General features: G+C 34.5%; 1 protein-coding gene across 1 annotated transcript in view; it reads left to right on the top strand.

The window, feature by feature from the left end:
- Nucleotides 1-19,678, top strand: part of Exoc5 (exocyst complex component 5) — a 47,150-nt gene that overhangs the window by 14,215 nt on the left and 13,257 nt on the right. The window contains exons 4-12 of the mRNA XM_021659063.2: nt 1,727-1,921; nt 7,891-7,955; nt 9,749-9,777; nt 11,033-11,142; nt 11,774-11,818; nt 11,923-12,063; nt 12,794-12,876; nt 13,767-13,976; nt 15,636-15,783. Of these exons, the coding sequence (XP_021514738.1) occupies nt 1,727-1,921; nt 7,891-7,955; nt 9,749-9,777; nt 11,033-11,142; nt 11,774-11,818; nt 11,923-12,063; nt 12,794-12,876; nt 13,767-13,976; nt 15,636-15,783 (1,026 nt within the window). The remainder of the gene's footprint in view (nt 1-1,726; nt 1,922-7,890; nt 7,956-9,748; nt 9,778-11,032; nt 11,143-11,773; nt 11,819-11,922; nt 12,064-12,793; nt 12,877-13,766; nt 13,977-15,635; nt 15,784-19,678) is intronic.

The following is a 19,678-nucleotide window of genomic DNA, read 5'->3' as shown; positions in this document are numbered from 1 at the left end:
GTCCACTTTTTAGTAAAACCAAACTGCTAGTCTGGCCCCCAGGGCTACGCATGAGACTTCATAGCTTCTGGAATTCACCTGAATGTCTAAATCTCTTTCACTGGCTTGGTTTAATTTGGAATTTGGCTTTTTTAAGTGTATTTTGAAGAACATTGTTGAACTTTTCTCACTCTCAGGGGCCATTTCTTGAGATTCTTTGAAATTAGCAAGCTCATTTCTGCTAAAACTTCATTTGTTCTTTTATTTAAGCATACATGGCTATGGTAAGGTATTTGATTAAAGAAGTCAATAATTTAAGTATGAGAAGTGTTTTAAAATAATAATGGTAACAGTTTCCATATACTTCTAATATAGACTTGCCTTGGTAATCATTGAGGTACCAAACTGGAGCCAATCTGCCTGAGTTTGAATTGTAGCCTAACCACTAAGCTAACTGTATAATTTCAAGCAATTTAACATCTCTGAGCTTTGTGTTTTTATGTGTAAGATGGGTATGATAACTAAGTAAGTAAATATGTTAATAGTAATTTGTAATTGATAACTGATATATTTAGAATAGTATCTTATATAAAGCAAGTCCTCAATAAATGTTTCAGCTTTTTCCCTTTTAACTTAAGAGTAGAACAAAAGTATCCTACTGAATTATCAGCAGTTATCAATCCTGCTACTGGCAAATTTAAGGAATTCATTGCAATCAGTTTTCATATATTGTAGGACAAGGAAAAGAAAATGCTGAAAGTAATGTAATTTTACAAATTGAATACCTGCTGTAGTCGATCCTGTTTCCAAAACTTGGGAAGAACAATTTTATCACAAATATTAGTGTCTCTTGGCATTTTTGCACAAAGTATTAAGGCAGGGTCTTGATATGGAGGTCATGCTGGCCACTTGCAGTTGTCTTCCTCTCTAGTGCCCTGTGAGCTAAAATTACAAGCATGTGTCACCACACAGCTTAGCGTTGCTTTATAAATATTTTAATGTTAATATTTTTAATTAATACCCTTCAACTTCTGATACATTTCTCTAATCTTTTCAGTTTAGTAGCCAGAGTGTTCTTCAAAAGTCCAGTTCAGTTTCATGGAGCTGGGGAGGTAGCTCCTGGGTAAAGTACTTGCTATATAAGCATGAGGACCTGAGTTCCTAAAAAGCCAAATTTAGTGGCATGTGTCTGTAACCCCAGCACAGGTTGAGGTGAAGATGTAGCAGAACAGAGACAGGAGGGTCCCTTGAGCTTGGTAGTTGAAATGGCACAGGTTCCAAGTTCAGATAGATCCTGCCTCACAAAGTAAGGTGTAGAGGAAGGCACCCAATGTTGACTTCTGACCTCTACACTGCATTGCATAGACGGTTGTGCCTCCGCACTTGCAAACTCTCCCCTCCTCCAGCGCTAGTCACTTTAATATTTGTTTTCACAATCATCATTTAGGGCTTTTGGACACCTATGGTATAAAAGGTGGAAACTTGGGTTAAGCATTTTTAGATCATGTCATGCTAATAGGCATGAATTGTTTTGTGGTCCTCTTACATAAGTTTTGTGTTATTGTTAGAGAGTGGTGGTGAGGTTGGTATAGATATTTATTGCTGTGTTGGGAATAAAACCAAGGGCCTTGTTCATGATAGGCAAGTGATCTGCCATTAATGCTCTGAGCTGGTAGTTTAGTTTTGCTTGGTATTAACTTAAAAACTTAATTCTCTGATTGTATTTTCTGTGTACACAAATTCCTAGGTTGCCTTCCAACATTTCCAAGAACTAGATGAGCACATTAGCTATGTAGCTACAAAAGTGTGTCACCTTGGAGACCAGTTGGAAGGGGTAAACACACCTAGGCAACGTGCAGTGGAAGCTCAGAAATTGATGAAATACTTTAATGAGTTTCTAGATGGAGAATTGAAATCTGACGTGTTTACAAATTCTGAAAAGGTAAGCATTGCCAAAATGAAAGCAATAACCAAATTTTAATTGATTTGCTTTCTATTTTTAAAAAGATTTATTATATGTGGGAGGATGCACATACTTGTGCAAAGTTGCCTTGCATTTTTATTTATGAAATTACAACTAGTTTATGAATGCTGAGGTAACCTGCATTTTTTAAGTATTTTCTTATTCTTTAACTATTAATAGTGTTTAATAGTTATATACTATTAGCTAATATACTGTTGGCTAATAGATCTGACCTAAATTGTTGATAAGCTGAAATGTCTTCTGTAAAGTAATCCATACATCCTGCTTTTTATTTACTTGAATAAAAAATCCCTTAGAAAGAATTAAGGCATCTTAGATCGTGATTATTGAAAACTCTGAGTTGGTTATATCATTCTTTTCATAACATAGTCACTGAATCTTCATTTAAAGAATATATGGTATTTGGTTTTTCTACAGTTTTGAGAAAAGGCTTGCTTTCCTCCCTTTAGGGGGAAAAATCAAAATGTGTGAGGAAAAAAAAAAGATAGTCTTATGACTCATACATGCTCATTGTACTATTACCCACTCATATATTGAATATAGTCTTACTGATTTATTCCAAATTTACTATATAGGACATCAGATTATAAGATGCTAAAAACAAAGTATTAAGGAGATTTGCTTTGAATTAAGCAGCATATTTTTATGACTAGGATTCTATAAGGCCAAAGGATTTATAATTTTTAGATATAAAATGGTTACATGTCTGTAGATAATTCCTCTAAAGAAAAGACTGATTGAGGTTTAAGAATTATGGTCATGAATAGTCCTGATAAACATCAAGAAAAGTGTGATGCTTAAGGATTTGATAAATACTGGTAGTATTGTTTTATGTTCATAAGCTTTATAAACAAGAATATATATGAGACTTGAACAACAAATTGCATGTCAGGATATTTATGGAATTTTAAAGCTTTTTTTCTAAATATAAACAAACATAGTATGAAAGTACCTATTTAAAACATAAAAATTCTGGTTTTAGATAGAAAAAGTTGTATATAGTAAGACCAAGTCTTTAGATCACTTTTGATTATACCTGCTCTTTGCAAAATATAAGTATCTTAACTAATTTGTTAGCCTGTTTTTGTTTTGTTTGGAAATATTGTTTTTAATACAATATATTCTGATTATAGTTTCTACGCCCCAACTCCTCCCAGATCATGTCCACTCCTCAGCCACCCAAGTGCACTCCTTTTCTTTCTCATTCATTTTGATATAAGCAGACATCTAAAACAATAATAATAGTTGTAAATTATTTTTATTTAATAACTGTCTAATAATTAAGTATTTTTATTTTGTTTAATAGTAATAGCAATTATTATTATTATTATTAGGTAAAATAAAACCAAGCAAGTCAGAATAAGACAAAACAAACAGAAGAAAGTAAGCCAAAAAGAAAAGCTCAAGAAACACATACACATTTGGAAAACACACATTCACACATATAGAAAACCCCATAAAAACCCAGAACTGGGAATACCTAAAGGACCTGTAAGGGTAAGAAACAAAAAACCCTTGCAAAGCATTACGAGACAAAAAAAAAAAAAAAAAAAAAAAAATCCAAAATGCCACTGAGTTGGCTTTGTGTTGGACATCTACTGTTGGAGATGGGGCCTGGCCTTTAGAGTGGTAAGTATACCTAGTGAGGCTGTAGAGAAAGCTTAATTTTCATTTGTTAGCAGTTATCAATTGGAGATAGCTTCTGGGTTAGGATGTGGGCTGTGTCCACTTCCCTTCTCAGCACTGGGACCCCATCAGGCCCAGACTTGTCTAGGCCTTGTCACAGTTTCTGAGTTCACAGGTGCATAAGTCCTCCCATGTTTAGAAGGCCATGTTTCCTTGGTGTCTTCCATCCCCTCTGGTTCTCACAATCTTTCTGCCTCTTCTGGAGGGTTCCCTGAGTCTTGAGGGAAGAGAAATGGTGGAGATATCCATTAAGGACTGAGTTCTCCAAGGTCTCTTACTCTTTACCATGTCCAATTGCCATGCAGTACAGGAGGAAGCGTCTCTGTGACGGCTGAGTGAGATGATGATCTATGGATATTATGGAGTGTCTTAGGAGTCCTTGTATTCCTATGTTCCTTTTGCAGGTCAGAGTATTACTTTATAACCTTAGTAAGAAGTATCTATTTTTAGATTTTTTTTTAAAAAGACTTGATTTATATTTAATTGAATGTTTACTCCTTTAAACTTTAAAAGAAATTACCCTCAACTAATTGCAGAGTTTTTAATGTTACTGTTGCCTCTTAATCCCTTTTGGTTTTAATTGAAAGAAAATAATCTTTACATTGTTTTTTTTATATTAATTACAGTTTATTCACTTTCTATCTCAGCGGTAGCCCCCTCCCTCATCCCCTCCCAATCCTGTCCTCCCTCACTCTTCTCCTCCCATGCCCCTTTTCCAGTCTACTGATAGGGGAGGTCCTCCTTCCTTTCTATCTGACTCTAGTCCATCAGGTCTCATCAGGACTGGCTGCATTGTCTTCCTCTGTGGCCTGGTAAGGGTGCTTCTCTCTCAGGAAGAGGTGATAGGTGATCAAAGAGCCAGCCACCGAGTTCATGTCAGAGTCAGTCCCTGTTCCCCTTACTGGGATCCCACTTGGATACTGAGCTGCCATGGGCTACATCTGTGCAGAGATTCTAGGTTAGCTCCATGAATGGTCCTTGGATTTCTTGATTCTGTTGCTTCTCCCATCTATCTCCCCCTGCACTCTGCCCAAAGTTTGGTTAATTGTTAATACCGTTGTGGCTCCTAAGTCTTCGGAAATTGGAGACTCACAGTATTTAAGTTAGTTTCTCTTTTTTGTTTCACTTTCATTTGTTTCCCTATTTGTTTTGTATTGTTGTTTTGTTGTTTTTATCTTCTGTGCTCTGTATGTTCTGCTTTTCCCACTTGCCTTGTTTTGTTCTTGTCACTTGATTACTGTTTAATAATTAAGAGTCATCATTTTCTGGCTTGGAACTCTGACAGCTCGCTCTGTGTTAAGAACGCATATGTGGGGCTTGGGGCTATCTTAGTGGTGAAGAGAGCACTTCTCTTCCAGAAGACACAGGTTTGGGTCCCAGCACCCACGTGAATGGTTTACAACCATTTACATTTCCAATTTGAGGGAATCCAACACTCTCTCCTAATGCCTTTGTGCACCAACCAAGCATGAAGTACACATACATACATATAGGCAAAAGCCACACACATAAAATTAAATACATAAATTAAATCGTAATTTATGTGACTTTAGATTGATAATTATCAAAAAAATTTCTGGTTATCTTAGTTTCAGGATTTCTTGCCAGCCACTTTACCAGTCGAAAGAAATGGAAAATCACCCACATAGCCCTAGGAAAATGTGATTGTAGGAGGAATTAAAATTAGATAAAATGCCAAACACATCATGTTACTTTTTCTTCTTTGTCTCCCCGTGTGTGTGTAAGGGTGGAGGGGAGTTAAAAAGAAAACCTTTATTCTTGCTACATAGATTAAGCAAAGTTTGCAGTCTTTTAGGGATCTTATCATTTTTGCTTTTAAAAAAGGTCTGTTTTATGTTTATTTCTATCTTTACATCCCTGTCTCCAATTGGTAACTGCTGACAAATGAAAATTAAGCTTTCTCTACAGCCTTCCCTCCAGGTCCTTCCTTCCTTTTCCATTTCTTTCTTTTCTTTTTGTTTTTTTTAAAGACAGGTTCTCATGTAGGGCAGCCTGTCCTCAAACTTTCCATAACCAAAGATGATTTTTAATTTTTTATCTTCCTGCATCTCCTAAGAGCTAAGTGCAGGTCTGCATTACTACACCAGTTTTTTTTTTTAATTTTAATTTTTATTAATTACAGTTTATTCACTTTGTATCCCCCTGTGGCTGTAGCTCCCTCCTCTCCTCCAAATCCCACCCTCCCTATCTTTTCTCCACCCGTGCCCCTTCCCCATTCCACTGATAGGGGAAGTCTGCCTCCCCTTCCTTCTGATCCTAGTCTATCAGGTCTCATCAGGACTGGCTGCATTGTCTTCCTCTATGGCCTGGTATGGCTGCTCCCCCCTCAGGGGAAGGTGATCAAAGAGCAGGCCAATCAGTTCATGTCAGAAAGAGTCCCTGTTCCCATTACTATCGAACCACTTGGACACAGCTGCCATGGGCTACATCTGTACAGGGGTTCTAGGTTATCTCCATGAATGGTCTTTGGTTGGAGTATCAGTCTCAGAAAAGACACTTGTGCCCATAATTTTTGGTTCTGTTGCTCTCCTTGTGGAGCTCCTGTCCTCTCCAGGTCTTATTATTTCCCACTTCTTTCATAAGATTCCCTGCACTCTGCCCAAAGGTTGGCCATAAGTCTCGGCATCTGCTTTGATATCCTGCTGGTTAGAGTCTTTAAGAGGTCCCCTGTGGCAGGCTCCTGGCCTGTTTCCTGTTTTCTCCCTCTTCTGATGTCCATCCTCTTTGCCTTTCTGAATGGGGATTGAACATTTTGTCAGAGTCCTCCTCCTTGATTAGTTTCTTTGGGTTTATCCTGTATTACATGTCTACTATCTACTTATGAGCGAGTGTATACCCTGACTGCGCCAGTTTTTATAGGATGCTAGGGATAGAACTCAGGGCATGTGCATGCTAGGCAGGTACCGTAGGAACTGGGCTACCTTTTTGTTTTTGTTTTTTACAATAGTCGCTTAGACGTTTTGTGTATAAGACCTAATGAGTGTTGTAAACCTGTTTTAAACTTTTCAAATGCAAGCAGTTTATTAGGTGTTTTTTTTTTTTTGGTAGCTTTTGTATTTATTGATTTTTATTTTAAGTGATATTATAACCTTAAGGGCTATACATACCTTAAGTTTTGTCAAACAATCAGCTTTGAGAATTCAATAAAAACATCTTTAAAAATGGAACTGTGATACTTTACTACATCAGGCAAAGCTTGCAAACAGTATGCTTCCTAAAGGAAGTGGAACAAAATCCTGAAGGAACCCCAACTGTCAGTTAACTGTTCTGAAGAGAATAGTGATGAGAGAAGATGATGGGCTTTTTTAGTAAGACTGTGTGTCATGGGGAGGAGGTAGTAAGATTGCCGTGACACCTATATTCCCATGTGTCAGGATAAAGACAGCATTTGGCAGCTGAAAATTAGTGCCCTGCTGAATCAGACAGGGAGAGGTCTGAAGCAGCAATGCTGCTGTCCCTTGCCAGGGATCATGTACGCTCTTAGAAAAGTCTATACTAATGTTCTTAGTTCTTCTGTGGTTCCGTGACTCTTCTTTTAATGTAAAGGACTATGAATCATCACAAAGTCAGTTCTTAAAATTGTGCCAAAATAAAAGTATGATATTGTAATTTAAAGAAGTGCCCCTATACTATTTCATAAATAAGCATAAACATCTACATTTAAAGAAACTTAGAAACCTTGGTCTAAGTTTTTTTTTCAATTTGAAAATGAATACTTAAGAGTATATACACATTTCTGTACTATATTTCATTGAAGATACTATATTAAACTGTTATCTTTGCTTTTTTGTACACATGTTATGAATTATGGTTAAGGTCCATTTTGTTATCATTTTATTCATTCACCTTAGTACATACAGCTGCATATTCTAAATCTTTTTAAATCTGGTCAGTTCTGTTTGACCTTGTAAACTTAGTAGAAATTTACACTTTGCTTTTAACAAACAAGGATTTTTAACTCGTTCAGAGTAAAATGGAATTGCAGATTTTATTGAAGAGAATTGTGGTTTCAAAAAAAAAAAAAACAAAATTTAAAGCACCAGAAAGATACATGCTTGGGTTTTGAGTTGTTATGATATTACCTACTAAGTTTTAAAGAAAATTGTTTTGGAGTGGGTGTTATGGCTTTGTTTAGGTAGGTATTACTCTTTTCAGCTTTACTATTAATTTTTTAAATGTAAGAATTCTGTTTAATTGTTGCTTTTACTTATTTCTAATAGATAAAGGAAGCAGCAGACGTCATTCAAAAGCTGCATCTGATTGCCCAGGAGTTACCTTTCGATAGGCAAGTTTATAACTCAAGAAAACACTTATAAATATGATTTATGGGCTAAAATTATATTATATATATATTTGCTCATTAAGGCAACAAGAATTTATTTATACAAGATACAGTGTAATGTAATGATAAACTTTGTTTTTGAAAAACAAAATTGGTGAAGGAGATCTTTTAAATTGATCAAGTAAGATTTTGATTTTCCTATTTGGAACTTTGGGAACCAGGCTGCACTTGGCTATTCAACATTTTTGTGTTTGTTTGTTTGTTTGTTTGTTTGTTTTCTTTTCTTTTCTACTCCTAGACCAGAGTTAAATTTGGGGGATTCTGGTTGTCTTTGAAAAGCTGGTGAAAGTTATATGGTTTCATCAAAAATTTAGATGCGTATAGATTGTTGTATATAATTATGTGGAGTTTTAAACTACCCACAGAATCTATTCTGGAGAATTTAAGTTAAGAACAACTGTTTAATGCAAGGTCCTGGGCCCATTACTAACTAGATTCTACCCTAAAATAAACTGTCCACTGAGAAAGAAATGTTCTTCATGATCTGATCAAGTCATGGAATGTGAGACTCCTTAATATAATCTTAGGTGACTGAAAGAAATGCAGCTTTCTACATAACAGAGGGCATGGTTTTCTTCTGCTGATGCTTGAAGGATCTTCAGGTGGAGATAGAATATGTACATATTTTGTTGTACTTAAAGCTTGACTGTTATTTTCCTAGCATACAGTTAATCTCCCCTCCGTTTATCTTACTGTCATCCATGTACCATAATAATGGATAAGCAGTAGCAGTTTTCTTAGTCACCCAAGAGTTGAACTATTATTTAAAGAGATAAAATGTCTAGGTCAAGATTAGGTAGATGTTGATAATTGTCTGCATTCTCTGTCCTGCCTTCCATTCCGATTTCCTCCACCATATTGTTACGGTTCATGCCTATATCTTCTTTATTCCTCATGTTTGTATGTGGGGTGTAGGGGTTAGGGTTCTGAATGCTGGGGAGTGAACCCAGACCCTCAAACATTAGGCATGCCTCTCTGCCAAGCCATAGTTGAATATATATTCTAATTGGATCTAATGTATTCACTTAGAGCAATATAGTTATTCTGCTGAACTTGACTCTGTTATAAAATTTTTATATAGCGCTATAAATGTGGGCTTTCTTCCTCGACTTCTTTTAGCATCTTCCTCCTTTTTTCAAGTGATCAGTTATATAGGATCTCTCAAAATCAGTTTCCCTTGATGTTTAATATTTGAGAAGTTTTTACTTTTCAGTTTGTAAAAATCGATGGTTATTCTCCTAGGCTCGTTGCTAAATTCTTTTATGATCTCTTTTATTTTCCTAGTTTTAGAATAATTTGTTAGTGGTTTTTATCATTTGTGATTACTGTATCATCAGATATGATCATGTAAAAATGACCTAAAACTTTATATTGTGATTATTCTGCACAATAGCCAATTAAGGACAATAACCTAACTTTGAAATTGGCTGAGTTGTTAGTGCCTCAAGTGGAACTCTTCTTAAACAAAGGAATTGATTATTCCACATAAATTTCCACAATGAGAAATAGAAATTTCATTTGAACTGCCTGAATTCAGTACCTGACATGTTTTCTTTCAATATTCTCTTCCACAGTTTTATCTTTTTCTTTTTAATAATAATATTTTACTTTCATGGTAATTTTATATTTAAGAAAAGTTAGATAATACAGAGTCTCCATTACTGCACCCAGTTTTTCCTTTGTTTTGTTTTATATCATATTTGTTATAACCTCATCGTTGACTTTCTATTTTACAGGTTTTCAGAAGTAAAATCCAAAATTGCAAGTAAGTGCAGTCTGTTTATTTAGCACTTTTAAAAAAAGGAACAAAACAAAACAAAAAAACTCGTATTAAAAAAAGGGGGAGCAAATGTTTGAGTCCTCTTCTCTCAGAATAACCAATTTCTGGGATATTCTAGTTCCTGTGTGTGTCTCAATGTATCTTTCTATAATTTAAAATAATTGGGGCAGTTCACTTTAGGCTTTCTGTATTTAGCTCAACTATATGTTTTTAGAGATTTTGTTCATTTACATATTTCTGAATAAGGGTTTTTTTTATTATTATTATATTGTGAGAACATGAGCATTTCAATTCTTATTTACCTGTTTATCTCCTTGCATGTGTATAGTTTATTTTGGGGGGTTGTTTTCTTGAGAAAGAGTCTCACTGTATATCCCTGCCTATCTTGTAAATCACTCTGTAGACTAGGCTGGCCTGGAGTTCACAGAGCTCTGTCTGCCTCTGCCTCCCCAGTGCTGGTGGGATAAAAGGTGTGCACCACCACACCTGGCTTATGTCAGTCTTTGGGTTGTATTTTAAGCTATATTCTTTGGGCTGCTTCTGGAAAAAAAAAATCATTGTAGTACACTTCATTTCCATTCACTGTTTGATTAGTCATTTCGCAGAAAGCCAATCAGCTGTATTTTCAAGTTTTACAATAAAGACATGTATAGATAGGTGGATTTCCTAAGAATTTTTTTATTACTTTAAATTAGTAAGAACTATAGTAAGATTCACATAGTAAGAACTATTAATAGCCTTGAGAATATGCTATTAAATTAAGGCCCACCTACTATCTCAGGGTAAAATTTGATATTTAATCAACTGTTACTCATGATAGAAGTATCTGGGTGCTGGCAAAGGCTTTTCTAGGTCCCATTACTTTGTATAGCTTTAGAGTAAAGATTAGAGAAAAAATTTTTGGCATTTTGCCATCAGAATTGACATCTCCTTTTTCTTTCATTTAAATATGTAGTCATCTTTTGGTATAAATAATAATTATAAATGACTGTTATACTCTGAGGAGCGTAATTCTTTCACCAGCTTTCCAAGTTTTTGTCTTAAAATACAAATTTGCGTATGTCAATATATTGAATGAGGTAGAGTAAATGCTTATAATCTCATGCTTTCGTTATTCTTCCAAAACAAGGCAGACCTATAACCACTGTAAATTTTTGTAATACTTATAGATTTAGATATCTATATGTAAGTTGTATACTTAGATTGCCTTGATACCAGTTAAAGAATTTTCTGTTTTTAGGTAAATACCATGACTTAGAATTGCAGCTAATTCAGGAGTTTACTAGTGCCCAAAGACGAGGTGAGATTGCCAGGATGAGGGAAGTAGCAGCAGTTTTACTTCATTTTAAGGTAAATGTCAAGATTTTTAACTCAAGACCACTCTTCTAGTTTCTGAAGATTTTATATTTTGTCACTTGATTTCCTCCAATTGTTGTATAATTGTATGACAGAATAACTTATTGATGTTGTTAAATGTTATTTAATATTTAAGGATTTTATGTTATATTAATGTTATAGTAAGGAATTTAAAATAGTTGGAGAAAAAAATCATGTCATCAGTCTTCTTGCTTTTTAATGTATCGTTTTCATTATGAAAATATTTATAAATAAGTAAAAGTAAGAAAACCTGACTTTAAATATCTGGTGGAAGATATGAACCTTAACTAGTTGTACTTGACTACGAATAGGAACCTAGGAGATCTCAGGTGCTGAAGACAATATATGGATTATGGAGCTATCTTCTTGGAATCTAAACTGGAAAGAAAAACCTCATTGAAAACTCTTGCTAATTTAATCATAGAAAATAGGGCAAGATACCCATGTTAAGTTACTGGATGTTTCTCTGTCATTAATTTTATTTGTCTAATGACTGTTGATCATTCACTGGAATACAGGACATAGTTTAATTACATACAACATTTTCATTCAGATTGTTATTATAATAAAACCAGACAATGATAACATTGTTTCTTCTTTATAGGGTTACTCCCATTGTATTGATGTTTATATAAAGCAGTGCCAGGAGGTAACTTTACAGTATACTTTATTGAATTTTATTTTATGCTAATTTGTATTTTGAAGCCATTTAAACATAACATATTAACATTATAAAATCCCTCTGGTGTTTAGGGTGCTTACTTGAGAAATGATATATTTGAAGATGCAGCAATACTCTGTCAGAGAGTAAATAAACAAGTTGGAGATATCTTTAGTAATCCAGAAGCAGTACTGGCTAAACTTATTCAGAATGTGTTTGAAATCAAACTACAGGTAACTTTAAGCAGTAATGAATTAAATAGGTCTTAGGGCTATGTGGTTGTATGTGTTTGTGTATGTATGTGTGCGTGTTTATGAATGTGTGATGTGTGTGTGTTTTTCTACAAGATTTTTTAAATTTATGTTTAATATTTTTAATTATATGTGTGGTTGTTCATGCATATGAGTACAGGTACCTACAGAAACCAGAGGTATTAGGTTCCCCCTGGAGCTGGAGTTACAATGATTTTGAACTACCTGGTTTGGGTGCTGGGAATTGAACTCGGTCGGGACCATCCATGGAGTCAGCCATGTAGCCCCTCTATAAGATTTTTTTTTGTATTAAATTATTTTAGGTTAGCATATTAAGAAAGGGTTTCATTATGGCACGTTTGTATTATATGTGTCATTATACTTTCTTCTCTTTTGTTGTTCTGCCACTGCCCTGCCCAGTACCTGTTCTTCCTTCAGATCGTCCTTTGGTTTCCTCGAATAAGCACTTCTGCTTTCATACCACTTATGTTCTATTACCCTCTCTTTTTCTTACCTCCCTTAAGTTCCTTCCTCCCCTCTAGCCTCTTTCTAGTTTTATGACTTACACACAACATATAATATAATAAAATCACAGACAAGATAGATTGTCATATTTGTGCTTTTAAGTTTGGTTTATTTGTTTAACATAATGATCTTGAAAAAGTTACATAATTTAACATTTGCTTAACAGAATATTATTTTTCTCTTTTAGAGTTTTGTGAAAGATCAGTTAGAAGAATGTAGAAAATCGGATGCTGAGCAATATCTTAAAACTCTCTATGATCTGTATACAAGGTATATTATTATTTCATTACCTTTTTGGAGACAGGGTCTTACTATAGCCAGCTAGCCTGGAGCTCACTATTTAGACCAGGCTGACCTCAAACTCACTGAGGTCCACCCGCCTCTTCCTTGTGAATGCTAGGCTTCACAGCATGTATGACCAAGCCTTGCTAAGGTATATTTTTAATTATTAGACAATAACAATACATTTCAGATTTTACCTCCTTTTTTAATAGGAAATGGGAAGTATTCATGTACTTTGTCAGATAGCAGTGCCCCTTTTAGCATTAAATGCTTGCTTGAGTAGAATTCTTACTGTACTGACAAAAGACCTTGCTTAAACTAACTTAGAATTTTGTTTCTTACTTGTGAGCTAGTTTTTGTGGGGTGTTTTGTTGTTTTTTTACTTGAAGAATTAGGCCAGTTACATTTATCTGCAGAACCTTTGTTTTGAGAGAAAGTTCATCTTAATAACAACAGCAACATTGTCTTCAACAGTGTGAGGTAAAAACTTAGAGGTCTGTACACACTGAGAGGCAGAAATCCTGCACAGACAGTGGAGCTGTTTGTACCATTTAGTACCTTGTGAGTAAAGGCATCAGAGATACCTTAGGCTGCTCTCTATTCTTGTTTCTACGTTGGGCATTGCTTCACAGCCTTTTGTCCTAGGTCATCTCTACCACTTTAATGACAGTTTTCAAAACTACAATGTTATTTGTAATATTCTATTGTTTCATATATAACTTTGTAAGCTGTTCTCTATAGCCTGAGTAGTCTCCTATCATTTAAGAAATGATGGTTTGATATAAAACATTAAAGCCACTTTCTAAATATATAGATTCTTTAATGTTGTTGCTGTATTTAAAATAAATATTAATCTTCTCTATCTTTTACATGAAAAGAACCACCAGTCTTTCCAGCAAACTGATGGAGTTTAACTTAGGTACTGATAAACAGACTTTTTTGTCTAAGCTTATCAAATCCATTTTCATTTCCTATCTGGAGAACTATATTGAAGTGGAGATTGGATATTTGAAAAGCAGAAGTGCTATGATCTTACAGCGCTATTATGATTCAAAAAACCACCAAAAGAGATCTATTGGCACAGGAGGGTAAGTTTCTAAAAATTAAATATAGTTGAAGTTGAATACATTAATAACAGTAAGTTTTTGCAAACTTAGTAAATATTAACTGTCATTAAGATTTTCTCTGAACAGCTCTTCATATTATATGTGCTATTGACCAAATCCTTCTCATGAATCATATGCTGAAATGACCTACAATAACATGATGAAAATGTAAATTAAATAATATAAAGATACTAGTAATATATAGAATTCTGTAGTTTCAATTCCTTCCCAGAGTAAATTATTCTGAGTTACTAACTAAGAATCACATCATTCTTATTGAAGGTGTGAAGGAAAGAGCAAATAGTTTACATTTTAGGCAGCCCTGAATTGATGAGCTTTTTTGGTCATTTGTACATAAAACTGTTACATTTGTACTTTAAAGTCTGAGATAATTTGCATATGAGAAGAAAAGAGTTTGCTGTAAAGTTGGTGGCATTTAGTTGCCCAGATCATTCCCAGATGAGATCCAGCAGATCTTAGGATGAAGACTAGCTTCTGTGGTGCTTTGCAGACTATAAGGTCCACACTTACACAACCAGGCCACTCTTGTTAGGATTAGAGGTTATAGTTGTAATAAAGATAAGATCTGAATGGTATTGTAAAGGAGTAAAAATCTTGGACTGGTGACATGCTCAGCTGGCAAAAGTGCTTCCTGTGTGAGCCTTCATGACCCAAGTTCCATTCCAGCAATCCATGGTAGGAGAACTGACTTCTGAAAGCTGCCTTCTGACCCTGGTGCACCTGCATGCATGCATACATACATATCCAATAAATTTTTAAAAGAAAAATTCTTGAGTTGCTTTTATGCTAACTTAAATCTTTATTTCAAAAAGTAAAAACCTAAAGAATAATCATAAGACTTTAAAAATGAGTTGATAGTAGTCTGAGCTATATGTTCTAGTACCAAAAAATAGTTTATCCAAGAGATATTTCCATTGTAAATGTTCCAGGTGATCTTAGTCACTAAGAAAAGCTCAGTTATACTTAATAAATCTAGTTTATGATAGCGACAACATAAGCAATGTATTTAAATGGTTATGTTTTTCAAAGAAGCACTAAAATTTCTATGTTTTCTTTTTATGCAAGACTACTTTTAATTATTTGTTTTTAGAGTAGCTTCTTGAGTTGAAATGCTAACGCTGCAAAATGGCTTTAAAGACCATGACTAGTTCAGTGTGTAAGAGCATTTGCTAGTCAATGATAAGGACCTGAGACCAAATACTTAGCACGTGTATAAAAGGCCAGCTGTGGCTATATACACATCTGTAATGTGAGCACTGGGCAAAGGGAGGAGACAAGAGGCATCTTGGGGTTTGCTGACTGCCAGCCTCGCTCCAGATGCAATGAGAGACCCTGACTTAAGGGAATAAGGTGAAGAACGACTGAGTAAGACTCCTGACACTCTCCTCTGCAGACACACGTATGCATATACATGCCAGAGAAAAGAACTCCAAATTTACTCTTTATTTGATGAAAGTCATTAAAAACTAGTACTTATGATTAGAATTTCAAACTCTTGGTTATTGGCTCATTTGGAGTTTTGTTTTTTTTCTCTTCTATTGATATATACTAAGGTTGGGTATATTTGCAGTTAAAATCTAAGTAAAACTTCTTTTTTCATTTGTCTTTATAATGCACTAGTATTCAAGATTTGAAAGAAAGGATTAGACAACGTACCAACTTACCACTGGGGCCAAGTATTGATACACATGGGGAAACTTTCCTGTCTCAAGAAGTGGTAGTTAATCTTTTACAAGAAACTAAACAAGCCTTTGAAAGATGTCATAGGGTAAGAATAATAAATTACTTTTAAAGATATAGTGGTATATTTCAAATTTCGCCTCCTTTATTGAAAGATATAAATGTACTACCTGATTATGACCAACTAAATTTTTAATATTAATTTTTAATTGACATAGTTTGTATAAATTGCATGTACTTATAGATAACATATGAAGTTCTGATAAAATTATACCTTGAGCAATATTCAAATCAGGATGACCATATGTATCCTCAAACATTTATCATTTCTTTGTGGTAAAAACATTCAAAATATTCTAGCATTTAAAACTGTATAGTACATTGTTACTCTGTTGTCATCCTACTGGTACAGAAAAACACCAAAATTATTTTTCTTCCCTGACTTAATAGTCCTGTTCACCAGCCTTTCCTCGTTGCTCTCTACCTCTTCTCACTCTCTTCTCAGCTGCTAGTGACCATATTCTACTCTTCTATGAAATCGCCTTTTTTAGATTTAATGTATGAGCAAGATCATGCAGTATTTGTTGTTCTGAGACTGGCTTATCTCACTTAACCACATCTTGCAGTTCCTTCCCCATTGTGCACATAATAGGATTTCAGAGCTTTTTAAGGTTGAAAAGTTTCCTTTGTGTATGTATATACCATATTTTCTTTATCCATCTTTTAATGGATACTTAAATTGATTCTGTTTTTGGCTGTTGTGAATATTGTTGCAATAAACGTTGGAATGAAGCTTCCTCCTCAACAAGCAGATTTTCTTTTCCTTTTTTTGTATACCCAGTAGGGGGTTCTTATGCTTTTTAATTTTTTGAGGAACCTCTATACCATTTTTCATAATGGCTGTTTACATTCCCACCAACAGTGTAGAAGGATTCTTTTCTCTGTATCCTCACCAGCATATGTTACCTTTTGTTTATTTGCCTTCCTAACCGAAGTAAAATGATAACTTGCTATGATTTTGTTTGTTGTTTCTCTGATGATTATGATAATGATCATGTTTTCATTGTGCTGAGTTCTTTATATGTTCTCCATATGAATCTATAATTATTAGATTACAAGTATTTTTTCCTTATTCTGTAAGTTTTCTTTTATCCTTGGCTGTTTCCTTTGCTGTGTAGAAGCTTTATAGTGGAATATAATCTTGTCTGCTTTTACTTTTGTTTCCTTTGTTTTGGGGGTCTCATTCAAGAAGCTTTTATCCATTCCAATGTCAAAGTATTTTCACTATGTTTTCTTAGAGTTTCATAATTTTAGGGGTTACATTTAAGCCTTTAATCTACTTTGAATTAATTTATGTCTATGATTATAGATAGATAGTAGGTATCTACATACCGTCTTAAACCTGCTGAATGGACTTTGTCTAATTTGTGTTAACATCTTTGTCAGATCAAAAAGAAACTGTTGTGCCCAGTTTGCAAGACCATAAAAGACCGCTGACCACACAGGAGTCAGAAATCTTCTGCAAAAGCAAAGAACCTTTATTTCTGGCTTAAGCTCAGGCTTCTATCATGAACTGACAGTCAGAGACTGGGATCCCTGAGCCTAGAAAGAAGCTGAATTTTACGGGGTTTTTAGCAAGGGGAAGGGGCTTCCAGACTTGGTGGTTACATGATTGGGTGCTATTTAGCAAGAGCAGGCTTGTTACATGGTGATTAGGTAGAAGCAAGCTGTGACCATCTAGAATAACTATTTTGGTAACCAAAATGACAACATACAATTTTTTTAGCAATCTCGACCCGTTTTTTGATTGGCTGGTGTCAGGGTGGGCACACTTTGTGGTCATTCTTCTGGAATGTTATGGTTTCCTGCAAGCACAAACATGTTTGGGCTGAGAGCTAGGTCAAGTACAAAATGAAGGCTAGTATCAAAATGTAGTCTGTTATGCTCAGGCTTTTCAAAACTTCCTGTGACCAAGCAGGGACAACACTAATCTATGCATATGAATGTAACTGTTTAGGAACTAGTTTGATAACATGTCTAGTAACCCAGACAAAAGTAGTAGGTTCACCACTAGGGTCAATGACCTTCCTGGTGATGGGCCTTGGACCAAATACACAGTACCAGGCATGAACTCTCTCATGTGGAACACACTTCATATCCCATTAAAGCCTACTTGGTTGCTTCCATAACAGTCGTACCACTGTTACACTCACTTATTATTCATTCTTGATCTGTTTGGGTTTTCTGTTTGTTCATGATAAGGTATATGTCGTGGATGTTACCCATTTTTTTCTAGATTGTTAAATTTGTTGGCATATATTTATTCATAATAATCTGTAATTCTTTGTATTTTTATAGCATCCAATATAATGTATACTTTTTCATCTCTGATTTATTTAAGTAGAAAGGTTTATTTTTTCTTTTTTTTTTTTTTTTTGAGATGATCTTACTCTGTAGTCCTGGTTGGCTGGAACTCACTATGTCACTACATTTAGCATAATCATTGATTGGTAAGGTCTTACTGCTTTTTTTTTTTGTAGTTTCTTTCTCATCAATTGCAACTTAATTATTGATTGTAAAGACAGAGGCAAAAAAGAAAGAATATTAAAAAATACCTTTCTTCTGCACTCCATTTCTCTTCATATTTTAAATTTCTTAATGTCCCACTTCACTTTTAGTGTAGTTATTACTACTTTTGTTTTAGATTTTATGAAAATGTTGTAAATGTCTTGTGTACTATGTTTATATTGAAGCTCCCTGAGTACGTTTGTATTAACTCTTTTCAAAGGGTTCTGTGCTTTTCTTCTTGCTAGCGTCTCATTGTTCCACTTTGGAGAGCTCCTTGTAAGCATTTGTTAGGGGGTCTGTGTTTTGTTTTGTTTGTAAGAGAAATTAGTAGTGATAAATACTTTCAGCGTTTGTCTCGAAATGTCTTACCTCTCTTCATTTGTCAAAGCTAGCTTTGCTGAGTATAATATTTCTGTTTGGCAGGTGTTTGGTTGTTGTGTTTTGTTTTGCTTTGCTTTGCTTTTTTAATTCCTCCAACATGTGAATATCTCACCTCTGTCTCTTCTGGTCATGAAAGTGTCTGCAGTTCTCCAGTTGAGAGTTGAGTGACTGAGTTTTTTAGATTTGTTTTTTAGATTTGTTTTTTAGTTTTTTAGATTTGTTAGGAAAAAACAAAACAACAACAAAAACTCAGATACATACTACTGGAAGGGAACAAAAGAAGCCACATTTCACCTCTAAAGACAGATATATACTATTGATCTCTTTACATGCTGTTTGTTCCTTTTAATTTTTTTCTTGTTGCTTTCAGATTCTTCTTTTCTTTAACCTTTGAAACTTAGTTATACTGAGTAGTACAAACTCTCTGTTCTTCATGCGTTTCCATCCTTGTTGAATCCTAGTAGCCTGAATAGTAGCTCTTTTAAATCTTTCCTGTAGTTTCTGTGATCTTTAGGTATTCTCCTTTTTTATTTTTCCTGTATGTATGCTTAAAATAGTGTGTTTTGGGAAGTGGTTTATTCTTCAGCTTGTTTCTGCTATTGATATTTCTATTATAGTTTTCATTCTACTTACTATAATTTTAGCTCCAGGATTTCTTTTTGATTTTTTTAATTATTGCAACTCTTTTTGGCAAATTGCAGAATCGTTTGTGTATATTTTGTTATGGTTCCTAAAATTTCTTTAAAACACCTACTTTGAGTTTTCTGCTTTGAGAGATCATATACTTTGGGTATTTTGGTGCCTTATTTTTTCATTATTGGTTCCTGAAAACTCTAGATGCTTGTAGATCTACAACAGGGTCTGCATGTTGAAAGTTAAGGTGTTTATTACCATCGTGGAAATCTGCTCTTGTTATGCATACTCATTCTTCCAGAAAAAAAAAAAAAATCTGTTGATTATTTTCTCCAAGACTGTGGTCACTGCCCCTATTTTAGCACTAGATGGCACTCTAAATCTAGATTTTTATTTTTTTT

The sequence above is a fragment of the Meriones unguiculatus genome, chromosome 4, assembly GCF_030254825.1.
Source record: "Meriones unguiculatus strain TT.TT164.6M chromosome 4, Bangor_MerUng_6.1, whole genome shotgun sequence".
In the NCBI taxonomy this organism is placed as follows: domain Eukaryota; kingdom Metazoa; phylum Chordata; class Mammalia; order Rodentia; family Muridae; genus Meriones; species Meriones unguiculatus.
The sequence above is the reverse complement of the archived record's forward strand: the minus strand, read 5'-3'. Positions and strand labels throughout refer to the sequence as shown.